This window comes from Agelaius tricolor, unplaced genomic scaffold, assembly GCF_023055355.1.
Source record: "Agelaius tricolor isolate 1412-34295 unplaced genomic scaffold, bAgeTri1.0.p SCAF_22, whole genome shotgun sequence".
In the NCBI taxonomy this organism is placed as follows: domain Eukaryota; kingdom Metazoa; phylum Chordata; class Aves; order Passeriformes; family Icteridae; genus Agelaius; species Agelaius tricolor.
In genome coordinates, this window is record NW_027269282.1 from 9,891,039 (window position 1) to 9,907,222 (window position 16,184).

The 16,184-nt window shown below is 38.2% G+C and overlaps 1 protein-coding gene across 6 annotated transcripts in view; it reads right to left on the reverse strand.

The window, feature by feature from the left end:
* ATE1 (arginyltransferase 1) overlaps window positions 1-16,184 on the reverse strand; it is a 70,277-nt gene that overhangs the window by 15,856 nt on the left and 38,237 nt on the right. For 5 of the 6 annotated variants that reach the window (XM_071446423.1, XM_071446420.1, XM_071446421.1 and 2 more), the window contains one exon: window positions 2,607-2,727. The exons of the other annotated variant lie outside the window; for it this stretch is intronic. In XM_071446423.1, the coding sequence (XP_071302524.1) occupies window positions 2,607-2,727 (121 nt within the window). The remainder of the gene's footprint in view (window positions 1-2,606; window positions 2,728-16,184) is intronic. 6 annotated transcript variants of the gene reach the window in all.

Here is a 16,184-nt window from a genome sequence, read left to right on the forward strand (position 1 = left end):
AAATGCTATCATGTGACTGACTTCTGCTCATCACTTTGATGTGTTATCAAAGTCACTGACCTGCAGAGCAACCTTTTAATTAATTCTTTTTTGAGCCTATCTCCATCTGCACTTACAGCTGATGGCCATTAAATAAAGTTCAGCACTACCAGATTGCATCAGTATCCAAACCCTCCATTAGTGCACCACCTCACAAACTGCTCAGTTCTAAATAAATGCCTGGCTACTAGTTAATAATATCAGAATCTTCATTAATCTCTCTCATTTATTAGATGATGCCAGGTCTTCTAAATTTTTCAAAGTGAAGAGAACAAAAATGAAGAATTGGTTCCACGGCATGAATTATGTAAATTGATACTTTTTTATGCTTTAAAATAAAAAGCCACTTTTTATGAGTATCTTTTTATTTTTATTCCAGAAAAGTAAAAGTAGATTTTATTTAAGAAAGAGCTCTGCAATGTAATGTCTATGGATACTCAAAAATCCTTTTCATACTACAGAGGCTTGAAAGATCAAAACACTCTACTGAACCTGCAATTGGTAAATTTATTATGTAAATTTTTATGATTTTTTTTAAAGGAAAGCACATTCAAAAATTCAGAAAATGCTGAAAACATGAATTGTGTCTCATACTAATTATGAACAAATTATTATGAGACAGTATTTCCCAAATTTTCTGCCATTCCAGACAGCAATAGAAGATGGCCATTGCCAGTGACTGCTTCACTGCCCCAGGCAGCAATGAAAGCCACACCATTTCTCCCAGTTGTTTACTGGCTCTGGTTATTGCCCTGGGTTTCAGTGCTGGAAGTCCCACTCCTGCTAAATCATGCCCCACTTGACAAACACCATTACAGACAGTGCCACAGAAAGCTGATTCAAGGGGAATAAAGCACACCATCATTTGTATTGCTCTTTTTAAAATTGACTGTAACTTCATTAAACTGGTATTAGTGACTGTTGGAGAGAGTAAAGAATGAGGATTTCACTGGTGAGAAATGGCTTCCTCTGAGCAGCAACCCAAACCCCCAAAGCCCACGAGCTCCCAGCAGGCCCAGAGCATCTCAACGTGCAGCTATGTTTTAATTTCCTTAAACCACAGGACACAAGCCCCAGCTCCAGTAGTGTCTGGAGTGAGATATTCTGGGCTGATAATGATGCAGAGCTTTGTTTCCTGTGGTTTCCAAACGCCTGCTATGCCACAGGGATTTCACACCATCCACAAGATGCTGCCCCTCTGCTGGCACAGGGTTATTAACACCTTCACAGGCACCAGTTCAGCACTCTCTCCTTTCTGAACGCCAAAAGTTTCCCAAACATCACTGGCCTCCAAAATCATTCCCTTCTTCCTCCTAATTTTGTAATTTTTTTCCAATTTCTCCTCACTAATCTAACAATGATGGATTTATTTCAACCTTGCTATTGTAGTTCTTCTTCTTCTTATTATTATTATTAGTGTTTCTATTGAGCAACCAAGTAACAGGCAGAGGGTGAGGAAATGCAAGGAACTCAACAGCATTTCTAGAACTTCACAGTCCTGCTTAAGCTTAATTCCTTTAATTTATCTGCATCCTGCCCTTTGAGCAGTTAACTGCCATGGGAATCCTACTAAACCGCAGTAAAAAGTAAAAGGATCAAACAGAAAAAAAAAAGTAAAAATAGTAAAAAGAAAAACATGTAAAAAGAAAGAAGTAGCTGCTGAAGAATGCTGAGACTCTGTGTTAGGTGTCTAGAAATAAACCACAGCCCTTTTAACCTGAATAATGCCACACATCTCTGAATAATATCACAGCCACACTCAATTGTTACTCACAGGAGAAAAAACCTTCAAAAAGAGGATGTTCAACAAGTTGCAATTAATAGCAAAAGTTAAGTTATTCCTTTTCCCTCAAGCACCACACTAAGCATGGTCTAACACAGCTCCCTTGGGGCCTGCCATTGGCCCACAGAGTCAGTAACTAAAGCAAATTAATGATTTTTTTCATGTGATTGCCTTGTTTTCCAGTAGCATCACTGCACTGTGCTCTGGTCAGTAACAATTTCAACCAGTCAGTACTGGTAAATCACTAAGTACCTGTTTTACACAATGTGTAAAACTGAATCACATTATGTCAAGATGTTTAAGGTGCTTCTGCTGTTTATTGTGTTCTTCACACCCACACCAATTAAACTGAATGTTTAATTGATTTTGAAGCTAAATCTGCCACTCTGTTTCTTAACAAAAGCACCTGATGCCTTTAAGCCTCTCCAGTCTTTTCACTTCCCTGTATTGATTCCAATTTAATTCCTTTATGCATTCATCCAACAGGAATGCAAGCAAGGAACAATTATTTTATTGGTTTTGTTCATGCCCAGAATAGCAAATACAATTTGAAAATAATCTGAAAGGCAGCAATATGTACTAATTTAGAACTACTTACAGCCTATAGGACAGAATATACTTAAAATGTGCATTGCTTAAAAGATAAACGTTTGCTGCAGGAGATGTGAATTGCACACTTTTTATCCTTTACAGGTAAGATTTCCATGCTGCCTCAGCAGCAGATGATTCTGGTTTATTAGAAGCAGACAGGCAAATCAGAGCTGTTTCATTTGTGCAGCCTCACCTGCTTTTCCATCCTGGTTGAAGCGCGAGTACTTGGAGTGCTCGAGCAGGGGCAGGCATTGCTCAATGGGTGTCCACACGTAGGTCTCAGGGCACAGCAGGTCAGAGGGCCTGTACTGACCCTGCCAAAGGGAGAAAATGGAAAAAAAAATGGAAGAAAAGGCACCAAAAAGACAGCAGTCATATCAGTTGCACGAGAACTTTGGCTACAACGCGATTTTCCAAAGAGCAAGAATAGTTTTTAATCTAATCTACACCAAATGAGTGCTCAGTGAAATCACAGGCTTTAGTCATTTCAGCACCATCTCAGGAGCACAAACTCAACCTTGGCACGTGATGAAAATGTAAAATTAACATAACACACTTCCATGATATCCAAGATGAACTCGGAAAGTTTTGGCTTTGCTTACTGGAACTCTGTATTTAAGTTATTCTCTGGAGTTCTGCTGAGCTGGGGCCAGCACTAAAAAACTCAGCACCTCCAAAAGCAGCTCATCTCAAGTGTTGGTAATTCTACCAAATAATGGAGACCAAAAAGAAAAAAAATCCAACAGAAAAACCCCACTGAACAGTAAGCAGGACGCTGTTTTTATTACATTAGTGATGGAGCATTTATTTCATTGCTGCTTAAATAATAACACTTTAATTCATGGAGCTTTTCCTGGATTAGCTTACAGGTAATGATTAGTGAAATTCTACTATTTTTAGTTGATTTATTAAGAAGATATTCTTTACAGACATTCCCAGAAACTAAACAGCCTTAATTATTTTCCCTCCAGCTACACAGAAAATCACCACCTCAGCAATAATAACCTCCCCTAATCAGATCTTCATCTGATTTAAAATAAGATTATTCAGCAGCCTATAACTTAAGTCAAAATTCTATCTTTGAGGCATTACTCATGCAATCCAAACACTCTCAACATTCACAGCCATATGGTGGCAATAGCAAATTAATTTTTCACTTGTAAACTCATTACACATCTCAGCTTGAAAAACAGCCATACAGTAAAGAGAATGAAAAGGTTTAAATATACAAATTAAAAATTAAAAGACTGGGCATTATCTGAAGTCATCTTGCAGTTGATGCCATTAAGAGTTCTTCACATCAACGACATTAAATGGGTAATTTAAAAAAATTAAGATTATCATCTTAAGATGAAGTTGATTTAAAAGGAAGCCTTCCATGAAGCTGAGCAAGGTTTTGGAAGGGACAACACAAAGTTCCCGTGGCCTGGAGGTGAAGAAATTCCTTTAGGGACACCTTTAGGCACTAACACCCAGTTCTGGAGAATCAGAACCACCAGAAATTCTCAGTTCCTTTTATGCTCTTACTGTTCAACTCTTCATGATATTTAAAGAAAAATTCACTTTTAAAAAATATTCCCCACCAAGAGTAAACAGCTGAGAAGGAAATACAAGAATTGTCTGTGATAAAAAGTCACCATTGTCTGTGCAAAAAAGATAAAAATAACCAAGTTTCATGCTGAGCCTTGTCAAATACCTGAGGTAGATTTCTGAAAAGGTCTGTCTGACTGATTATCTCATTTGCAAAACATCCAGGACTGACTTGTAGCTACTACTGTTGGTTTTGTTGGGGTTTTTTTTAATTAAAGGCAAATTTTTATATTAAATTAAAACAATATTCCTCCAATTCCATTCAGAAACTTAAACCTCAAGGCCCTAGAAAATCCTCTAAAGCCAGAGAATAGAAGTGACATTTTAAAATAAACCACTTTGAAATGTTATGCTCTCTAAACAGAAATAGTTGAAAGCTGTGTGAAGGTAGTGCTTAAAGAACTTTTAATCATCATTACCCAGATGAAACAGTTTAAGGACTTGGGGAAAAAATATGCCTTTTCAGTCATATTTTTAAAAAATTAGAACATAATTACTTGTTGATTTAAAGACATTTTCTCAACTGGCCAAGAAGGCAGAAATAGCCAAGGAACTGTCTTTCAGAGCTTTTGCTTGAACACAGAAAATACAAGTGGCAAATTAATCTTTCCTAGTAGCATGAATTTAACTCATGGCTCTAAGAAAAGACAGCCCAGGAACTCAGTTTCTGAGATCCTGCTCCCACATCTTGAAATTTATCACATTTGTGAATCCCACACATGAAAGTCACTATGCAGCCCTATTCCAAATTTCCCACTTCCTTCTGTAACATTACAGAATTCTAAAATTAACTGCATTGCAGCATTACTGGTTTGGTTATAATTTTAAAAATCCCTTCTTTAGCACTGAGTAACATAGTAATGGGAAAAAATTGATTATCCAACCCATCATTGTAGATTCAATATTTATTTTGGGCATCAAAACACCATAATTTGGAGAGGAAAGGGAAAAAATAGTTCTGAGATGACTTCCTTTAGATGTTTTCTTACCCCAAAATTTAGGAGCTTGTTAATGAACTTCCCTGGATGCACAGGAGGCTGTGGGGGTGGCACATCAGTGACCCAGGACACTCAGAGGAACCAGAGGCAAAAATGAAAGAAGCCCTTGGTTCTCTTTGATATCCTCCCTCCCCAGAAGTGTTTCCAAACCCACCAGAAGAAGAGAGCTCTCCTGTAGAGATGTTTTATTTACTCTGCTGCTCAAACCCACATCCCCTGAGTCACCCCAGAGAGGAAGGGGAACCCAGGACGTGCCCAGGTGAGTGTGAACAGTGTTTGCACTGTGTCTATATTGAGGGAATTAAAAAGGGAACCCACAGGACTTCATTACATCAAATGAAATTATTTCTGAGGGCTTTTGTCTCCCCCCCACCCTTTCCATAAGCACTTACTCTCAATTTACTTACTTTCTTCAGAATACTTAAAACCTCAGATTTGCTTATATTTAAAATCAATATATTTATGTATTTGAAAATAAACCACTACAAACAAATCCACCTCCTACCCTTTTCCTCTCTCCCTTTATTCCTGGACTGCAAAACCACCTAAACCTGAGAACCCACACAGATTCTGCCTCATGTACATGAGCATCTGTACTTCAAGAAAAATGTTCCAATTTCATTACTCATTCTAAAGTACTTACATCATCTAAATAAATTGCCTCTGAGCATACTATTTATATTCCTTCTTGTTCTTAATATTGATTTGCAGCATACACCCAACATAAATCCAAAATAGAAAGGGGATCTCCTAAAAGGAAGTGCTGCAAAGGGATTTATCACAGAAGAACTTAATCAGATTTGCAAAACTGATTTTGAAAATCATTTCTCTTTGGCTTCAGATTAAGTCAGCATCCATTTCAGAAGAGGTTCTGTCTATGCTAAGAGTTCACAACTGAAAACATTTTGCTTTCTTTTATCTCATTATATACAAGCTCTAACATAGTAGAACTGTTTAAGTTGTCCAGACCATGCAGGGAATATTTAACTACCAGACTTTCAACAAAAAGTATCATCTTACAGACCATCCCCAAGCACTTGTCTCAGATTTCAGCCTCTCAAACCCAATACCACCTGCAGATGAAATGAACTCTGTCAATACAAAACAACTGCACATATTTCTCTCTCTGCATCTACATTTTGCCAAGAAATATCCAAGACACAAAATTTGCTTTTTTGAAATGTTTTTGGAATTTAAAAACTCCATGTCTTGGAGTGGAAAGTGATGGGAGTGGACGATCTCCAAGGTCCTTTCCAATCCAAACCATTCTGTGCTATCTCCACCAGACTGAAGGGAATTAAATTCTTTACAGCACTATGAGGTGAGGTATTCCATACCTTTAACCATCCTGGTTAACCTGCCCTTTTCCCAATTTTGCTTTTTTTTTTTCTTTGAAACAGGGCAAAGAGCCACAGGGGAAAACCTTTTAAATTGCATTGTTCAAGGAGCATAACAACCCAATGTGTAACAAAGGTACAAATTAGATTAAAGGTACAAATTAGATTAAAGGCACAAAAAGATTAGATAAACATACAAAAAGATAAATATCTGACTAATCTATCAAATGGCTTGGCTAAAAAGCAATTCTGAAAATTAGTATGGCTAAGAAATTCCTGAGCACACGGTTCCTTCTACCAATTCAACACATTGCAACATAAATGTGACTGGTTTTTAGTAAAAAATACCTGCAAGATGTTTTATTGTCACTAGTATGTGTGGCATTTTTCTTCCTACATTATAAAAAAGAGAGAACCTTCAAGGTGCTTTCCCTTATACAATTAGACATGCTGCATTTTAATTGGAAGCTTCTGGAAATAAATTTTACAGAGAGACTGCCAAGCCTAAATTAATACTTCACACCATGATGGTTTCTGTTTTACAGTTTTCAAATTACAATCAGCCAGAACTTCTCTGAACTTTTGTTCTACAGGAAGGGCAAAGGTTTTAATGAGACTTTAGTCTGGAGATTACTTTTTAAATATTTTGCAAAATCTGAGGGATTTGGTAAGCACTTGAGATGAAAAACACCAGCAGAGTTTGTTTTTGTAGTCTAAGTAAAACTTAAAATGTAAAACTACCAAGAAAGACAATAGTCTCAAAAATGAAGGTCAAGCACCAGTAGCACTGAAAAAACCAAACAGGAAGGTTAAACTCACATTTAATTCTTTTACCAGGTACAGTTTACATCTGCATTCTATTTTTTCACAATAAAGCTATTGATCTTTTATTAACAGTGAATTAAGACCCCATTTCCAGCCAGCTGCCTAAGAACAGCTCTGGCTACACAATCAAATCAACCCCAAATGATCAACAGTGACCCCTTAGAGCTGGGCAGCACTGCCCACCACAGGTTATGGAATTCAGCTTTTCCCCTGGAAGCCCCAGCAGTGCTGCACAGCCCCCTGCTCCCTGATTTCATTCCACAAACAGAGCTGGAGTTTGTGGATGCCCAGGAGAGCCCTTGGCTGAACCTGACCTGCTGTGCTCTCCCGGGTGGACAAAAGCTGCACATCCCAACCCCTCTGTGCTTCCAGCCTCTCTCTCACAGGGCATCCAGCTGTGTGAGGCCTAAAGGGCTTCAGAAAAACAACAAAATCCCACCCCTCCTTACCCCAAAACTACCCCCACAAATTCACTCCCACCTCGTAGTCACTGTTTTAAACGTCTTTTTAAACAAACAAAAAACCTGTAAGCAATAGGGACAGAATGAGGCAAGCAGCTCTGTTTATCCAGGAGACATGGCTGGAGACTTCACCTTTATCATCAAAAAGTATTCAGCTTACAAGAAAATCTACACCAAACAGGGCTTACATCACTGGGTAACTGAATTAACAAGTTGGATCTCACCAGGCTGCCTGAAACTGCAGTGCCAGCATCAAACAAGCTGAGTTTGTCCAAGCTGCAAACTTTGAAATTTTTAGGATCCCAGAGCTGCATTCCTGAGAGCTTAGCCACCTTTCTGTTTCATTAAAGAATAATGTGTTGTAATCCTTAAAAGATGTTACAAATAATAGCCAGAATTTATTCTGCAGCTCACAGAACTCGAGTACATGAAGTGCCAGTCCTTGCTCTTCTGAAAGAGGTGTTCATTCTCATTTAGTTACATCATCACAAAAGCTGTGTAATGGGAATTTTACAGGCAGCCAGGGAGCTATAAGGTGCTTCCCAAAGCACCTCAAACGTGGAAACTCAGAGCAAACACCCACCTTCTCACAAATGTTTTGGAATATGAAATTCCAAAGTAAATCTCCAAATTCCTGTAAGTGAAATGTAAATATAATTTGATGTTGTATTTCCAACAGAAATATGGAATCACAGAATGGTTTGGGCTGGAAAGGACCTGTAAGGCCATCTATGGCAAACATTTATCTAGATCCATTAATTACATCACTATTACTTTTAATTGTCTTTCTAAATGTTCCTCAATGATGTTAACTGACTGTTCAAAGCAAATTTCTAAATAATTTGCCAACTTGCAAATTATTTTTTATTTATTTCCCAAGTCCCTGTAATGTATTAAGAGTAATAACTGATGATAAACCCAAAGTGAAAATAGTTCTGACATTTGTTTCTACATGTCAAACAAAATAACTTCCTACAATTATTGACTATACTTGGCAGTACTTCACTAAATATAAAAAAAAATAGCATTTCAGAAGGTTTTCATAGTGTCCCCCAGGTACACAGAATATTTCAGGTAAGTGTAAAGCAGATTAAAATAATGATTGAAAGTCAAAAAGGAAGGCAGCCAAGTTTCACATTCACTATCCTACAATTATCATGCAATTATCTGGCTATTAACTACCTGCATGTTCTTAACCCACCACAAAAGTGGAATTAAATTAAGTTTATTTTAAATTTCATTGAGATTGAAGGTAAATCTCAGCACTTTATTTGCCTAAGGTGCTCTGCAAAGAAGCACTTTTAAAGAAATGCTTCTCCTCCCCCCAAAACACCTTCAGAAACTTTTACTGTTTCTTTGTTTTCCCAACACGTGCTACTCCTGAATTGTTTGGATTTTGCTATCTCCATAGCTTAGTGCACACTCCAAATAGCTGCTTTCCCCTTGTCCTCTTTCCTAGAAATGATCTGAAATATTGAACACTTTCAAGCTTGTTTTTGATACTGGGAAACAGCCAACAGGTGTCTGAAAAGGCTCATGGGCTGCCAGAGAAAAAACTGCTTTCCACTGAGGCAAAAAGGGAACATTTGGGACAGGTTTTGATGGTTTTTCCTTTTCCCCTTTAGTCTCAAAGTCTGTGCAGCTCTTCTTCCTCCTTTTTTATGCCAATATTATCTTTCCCTCCAGTCACTGAGTAGAACAGGCCAAGGGAGGCTCTGGGTGTTTATGCTGAGCTCCAAGCTACAACCTGGGGCACATTAATATTCAAACACTCCATCCACAGCATCCAAGAAACCAACAAAGTGCTGCTGGAGATAAACCACATCCATGCCCACACTCCAACAGTTCTCCTCTCTCACACCACTGTATTCATCGATGGGATAATTCTGGTTTCAAGCTGTAAAGTGAGCAGTAATTAGCATGGTCGAGAGCCTTAGAGAGGGCTGCTGCATCATCTCTGCCTTATCAGCCTGGAATGCAGCTGGAGATAACACACAGCTCTGGGCATCCTCTCACAGCCACTTTCCTGCCCTGCTCTCTCTTCCAAGACTTCTTGCTAAGAGTTTGTCCTTTGTCATTTATAAAGAGCAGTGAAGTGAGAGTTTTGTCTTTGTTCTAAGCAACTAAAGCCACTCTCTTAAAAGTCACAGCATCAAAGCCACTGGGTCTGGAATAAATCTAGTGATAAGGCTTGCACAAAAGAGAAAAAAATATCTTTATGTTCAGGAATTACATCAGAAAAATTTGATGACTAGATAGACACACACATGTTTACATGAATACTTATGAAAATTTAATTTAAAGATTTGTAGTTGTCAAACTTTTATATTCCTGTTCTTTGCGCTTAGGGATTTACTCAAACCAGTGGGTGTCCAGGTACAGTGACATTTCTTAATTCAGACACAAAACATGAAATATCTGTGCCTCCTCCCACTCCATTCTTCTTACTCTCAGTAAGAAAGATGGATAGATATATTCCCACAAATTCTACATTTGTGATTCTTAAGATTTCAGTAGCAGTCACAATTCAGATTAAACCCATTGGGCTGAATTTGCCCTGGAGATGGTGTTTCACACTGCAGAGCCAACTGTACAAACATTACAAAATGGTCCCTTCAAGATCAATAAAGTGCATTTTTTACCAAGGGTTCCAGACCTTTGATGACAGCAACAGCAAATTTGTGGATTCTGAGCTGCCCTAGGATTACTGTTTATCCAAAACTGAAATAATAATATCCAAATCACAGATAAGTTTGAATACAACTCTTGAAAATGAGAAACAAAGACAAATACTACAACTATGGATCTTACATAAAGTTAGGGCCACTTTTAAAGCATATTTTCTAAATAATTTTACATCCCCAAACTATGATGTGTCTATTTTTGCACTCTTTACATTTCCCAAAGCTCCTTTCTTTTTTCCCCCTGTTTTTATCTCCTAATCTGTGCTATACACAATGGTATTTTTATTAAAACAGACTATTGAAACAAAGTTTAACTTTCAATATTGTTGCATAAACTTTGTGTTTGATGTACACAAAAAAAAAAGGCTGATATGAGATGGTACTTACAGGAAAACTCAACTGGATGGAATTCTGCCACCAGAATATTAAGAACATTAGAATATTAAGAATATTGTTCAGAATATGAAAAGTTTCCATAGCTTCAAATATTGCCATTTTATCTCTCCCATGCACTAATATTTAGTACCAGTGACACTAAACTGGCAGAACAGCAACATCCACATGAGACTGAGATTCCAAGGAATGTTTCTAATTCAAGGTGGATTTGTGCACATTTAGAGACTGAGATTCCCTATGAACTCAAAAGGTTGTGTGTTCAAAACACTTCACAGGAAAAGTGACTTGGTGACTGTAAATAAAATATATAAAAGCAGCTAACATTTACTGGAAACTGCAATCTAAAATTCAGTTGGGAATGAGCTAATTAAAGACAGTACCACACAGATTGTTCTGGAGCTGGAAGCCAGAATCTGTCTTATCTGTAGAGAGGCTACTCAAGAATGCTAAAAAAAGCACCACAGTTTGAGAAACTTCAGTGAAAAACAGTAATAAAGAAGAGTTAAGCCTGTACATTTGAAGGCTATTAGCTTCCTTGAATTTTAGCCAACTTTTTCAACAACTTGATATTTTTAAAGTATATTACAGGGAAAAAAAAAGTAATATTAATTGCAATTTTATTACAAAAAGAAATCAAAGTGTTTGAGGGAATAAAAATCATATGATTACTGAAATGGACCTTGTTTACTTTGAATCTGCAGCAGACATTCCTAAGGAGACCCTAGCATTAAACTTGGAAAGGGAGATTAACAAGAACTATGACAAAAAGATAAAATCCAAGTGGGGGCCTCAAGAAGAATGCTTCATTAGAGACACACCAACTCTGTTGACTTAGGTCTTTCTCAAAAGGAGTTTATTTTGGCAGCTGGAAGAAGCAAAAGAATAAAAAAAAAACCCCAAAAAAATAACCAGAAAAAGCAATGAGTGCTTCAATCATGTGGATCCCATATCCTTCTCTTGAAGGGCTGCCATAAACTGACAGTATTTCTTGAATTCATTAAATTAAATGTATGAAATTAAGTGTTAAAGTTTGTTTTCTTATATTTAATATAAGGTGAAATATTCACAGGAAAAATATGCACAACCTAATAGATCATAGCCGTGCTTTACCCTTAGAAGCACAGAATTGCCACGCTGATATCAAATAGCTTTAAACATTCATTAATTCATTAAACATTCATCATTAATACCTCACTAGCTGGAGTCACATCTACAAGAACAGCTTTCATCTGTAGCTTATGGACATTTGCCACAGGAGAACGAAATTAATTCCCTGTCAAAGTGGCTTCTGTTATGTAGTTATCAAAGTAAAAACACCACACACCACGTTTACTTAATAGAAAAAATAGATAAACAAAATTAAATTTAGAGAATTTAAATGAAAGTGAGCATGTTTTAATTTTTTTCTACTATACGACTACGCAGTGGGAAGCAGAAAATTGAAATTCAACAGAATTAAGAGTACCAGCATGATAGAAATGGGTGTGAGGGGTGCACAATCTTTTATTTTCATTTTATAGAAACATTGGCTGTGGTTATGAGGTGCCAAACAGTGAAGCAAGGTAAATTAGTTTCTTATTCTTCTGTGAAAATGACAAGAAATTATTTTGTGACATGAGACTCACTTCAACTGCAACCTGACTTTCCTCACCCTTTTATCAACAATTCTAAAGGACTATACAAGAGGAAAGCAGGTATATTCTATTATAGAATATAGGTATATTATATATATAATTATTATTATCAGGTCTATTATATCTATTATATCTGCATATTCTATTATATCTATAATATCTATTATTTTTCAGGTATCTATGAAGTCTCTTTTTACTCACTTTACTCATGCACATCTCCTGCATTGCTCTCACAATTCCATCCAACTGCACATTCCCTGCCCCTGGATAAAACTGTCCAGGACTGTGCACCAACAGGGCACATGGAAACCTGCTCTTCCTACCCAGTTTCTCTGGATTTTTGACCTTTTTGACCCTTTTTTGCCAGCATGTCTGCCTCCAGAGATGTTGTGTTCTGTGCTTACTTCCAAGCTCTTTTTCCTCAGTGTCCATCAGTGTCCAAGCTTTCTCCATCTTTCCCAGTGTTTCTCCAGTGACTCTGCAGGGAGTTTTGCCTGGAGCCCCAAACCTTCCAAAACTCAACCCAACCCTTCATGCCACTCAGAGCCCCCTTTTCCAGCTCAGCTCTCCCTGTGTGACTGCCCACACCATCCACACCACTCCTGTCCTGGACTTCCCAAAGTCCTGCTCCAACAGGATTTAAAAAACACCTAGCCAAAAGAGAACTTGCCAAAAATCCATCCAGACTCTGAGGGCAAGAAAATAAGACCTTCCCAAGGAAGTCTGGGTGAGGGTAGCCTTATACTGAATAAATAATTTCATGCTTCTCATGCCCAGCTACCGACTCAGCCTGTGGAATATTTCAAGACATAATAAATAACAGACTAATTGACAGCTTTGCAAATTGTGAAACACTGATATTCACAAGTTGAAATATACTCCTAATTAAGAATTCAGATGCATGATGTTGGCTTTAGATTAAGATATGCTATGTGGGGTTTTCAAACTTTTCACAATTAGATCATGTTGAAAAACAAGGTCACTTTAAAATTTGTCAGTCCAGCTTTTTTCATTTCTAGTTGCTTTCATACATCTAAGAACAAGAAATAATATTCTGAAGCCAGTAATTCAGAACAGTATGAGATTTTTAACTTCAAGGCTTTCTACCTATACATGGTACACCAGACAAGTTTTTTAAGCCCAGCAATGAAAAATTGAGTAAAAGCCAAGTAATTTATCTTTCGTCATTCAACACTGAAATGCACATAGCCCAGCATTGAAGAAACAACCTCAAAACCACTGGCATATACAGGCAAATAGATATTAACAGTAACTTTAGGATAGGAGAAAAAGAGTGAAGCTGTAGGACAAAGAGAGACAGCAGCACAGAAAAGTTCATTAGTGAAACCTACATTTTTGCAGGATCCTGACTAAATAATACTGTGAAATTCATGGTAATGTATCCCCAATGCACACACAAACATGTTATTCAGACTAAAAAGCTGAAGGAGGAAAATGGGCAATGATAAATCTCAGTCTTTCAGTGTCTACAGTTTGTATTACAAAGATAGAGTAATGCATCTCTGCCAAAAAATCTAAACCCACTTGTCTCCCTTACATCTGCAGATTAAAAACTGAATAAATAAATACAGAGGCTCACTTTACCAGTGTTCCAAGCATGTGTTAGAACTTAAACCTTAACAGCAACCAAAGCAACAGCTATCTGCACAAAAGATCAATGAGTATCTGCACAAAAATTCCAGACCATCAAAACACGTGTGCTTTAAAAGAAGTTTCTCCTATTGTCCCTAAAAATGTTTATTTTCATAGTAAGTTTTCATTCATGAACCAAGCACTCTAATTTTAGGTCCATTTTGTTTGTGGAGGGTTTGTTAAACAAGCCTGCTTTGTTTGCTGGGAGAGGGGAATTTGTAAACAAAGCCTCTGTGTTCTCCCAGGGTCCCTGCTCAGCAGGAGAGCATCCGACCACCTTGGGACCATCCTGGCACGTGGAGCTCCAGCCACAGGGCTGAGCTGAAGCCATCTGACCCTGCACCAGGTCACAACAGACAAAATCCTGGGGTGGGTGCAACACCAAGACAGTTCTGCCACCCCAGAAGGGATGGCTGGTGGTGTCCCAGCCTGGAAAAGTGGGGAGCGAAGTGGGGCCACGTCCACCTCCAGCCCAACCAGCGGTGAGAGGCAGCAGCCCCAGAATCCAAACAGCCCCTACCAGCTCCCACCATCCTGCAATCACAGAGCCATGGGATGGCTTGGGTTGGAAGGGACCTCAAAGCTCAGCTCATTCCACCCCCCAGCCATGGGCAGGGACACCTTCCACTATCCCAAAATCTTGTCCAACTTGGCCTGGAACTCCCAGAGATGGGGCAGCCACAGCTTCTCTGGGCAATCTCAGAGTAAAGAATTTCTTCCCAATATCCCCTCTAACCCTGCCCTCTGGCAGTGGAAAACCATTTCCCCTGGGGCTGTCCCTCCATCCCTTGTCCCAAGTCCCTCCCCAGCTCTCCTGGAGCCTCTTCAGGCACTGGAAGAGGCTCTGAGGTGTCCCCAGAGCCCTGGACATATTTGCCTTGCCTCTCCTCTCCTCCTCCCCTCTTCTCTTCCACTCCAAACTGAAAACCAGGCTGTAGTTGTCAGAAAAAATACTGAAGTGAGAGAGCTCCAGGGCTTCAATGCATTCCCTCTGAGACCATGCTAGATGTAAGAAACTGATGAAAGAATCCAAGAACAGGGACACTAAACAAAGGGAGGAATAAGACATAAAACATGGCTAGATAGAGATGTACTGAATTTTCGTTAAGCTGTTTTGCAGGAAATAATAACTGCCTGAGGACACAATACAGTAAAAATAATTGTATCCTTTCAACATGTTCTTTTTGCCGTTGACTTGTTTTCAAACTCCTCCTTATGTTATTAAACTCTGTCTCCATAATTATAAACAAAACATAAAACTTGTAATCCTAGAATTCTTGTCAAGTAAGTTCATTTTTATCACACAAGCTGAACAAAATGAAGTTATATGGGAGGTTTTGCAGCAGTCACTCCTTGTGCAGCTTTGCATCCATTAAGGTTGTGGGCCTGTAAAACTGACCAACACTTCTCTCAGCTGGGCAGAACACGTTCCCCATTATGCCTCCATCTGAATTATTGCCATTCAAGGTACACAAATGTCTACTTGCATGTTTAGGAAAACAGACTGTTTAACATTATGCATCCCCAAAGTCTTTGAGCTGAAACATCAACACTTCAGTTTGAATGCCAGATGTTTGAAAACTTTGCTTTATAAACACCTGAAAACTTTGCTTTATAAACACCTTCACATTTAAAAACAAGTTTGGAGGCAAATGGGCTAGAATTAGTAACTATTCTATAGGCTGTGTAGGTCCTGATCATTCCAAAACCTGGTAATTCAAGGGTGTATTAAACATCCACCCAAATATAGGATTAGGGGAGTATTAAATTAGAACTGCACTTACAGAGGTTAAGCAGTTTGTTGCCATTCTAACAGTTGACAATCCCTGCTTTTCAGAGTTAAAAATAACTCAAAATTGCCCAGGCAATCACCCTGCTTTATTTGAAAATCAGTAAGCTGCACCCTGTACTCACGTGCATGCATATCTGGAAACAAGAAAGCAGCTTCATGCACTTCCCTGCACTTCTAACACACTTATAAAATAGACAGCAAAGTGCTTATAAACACTTGTATTCTTAGCATACATTAGGCCAATATTTATTAGCATAATATAAGTTTAAATTGCAAAAATTTTCATCAGTTTGAGTCAAGTAAGTTGAATGGAGATCTGCACATCTAAAGGATAGCAGCCAAAAATGTTCCTAAATACTTCTGCCTCAAAATATACTGTAACATCTCTCCACCTTCCTCCC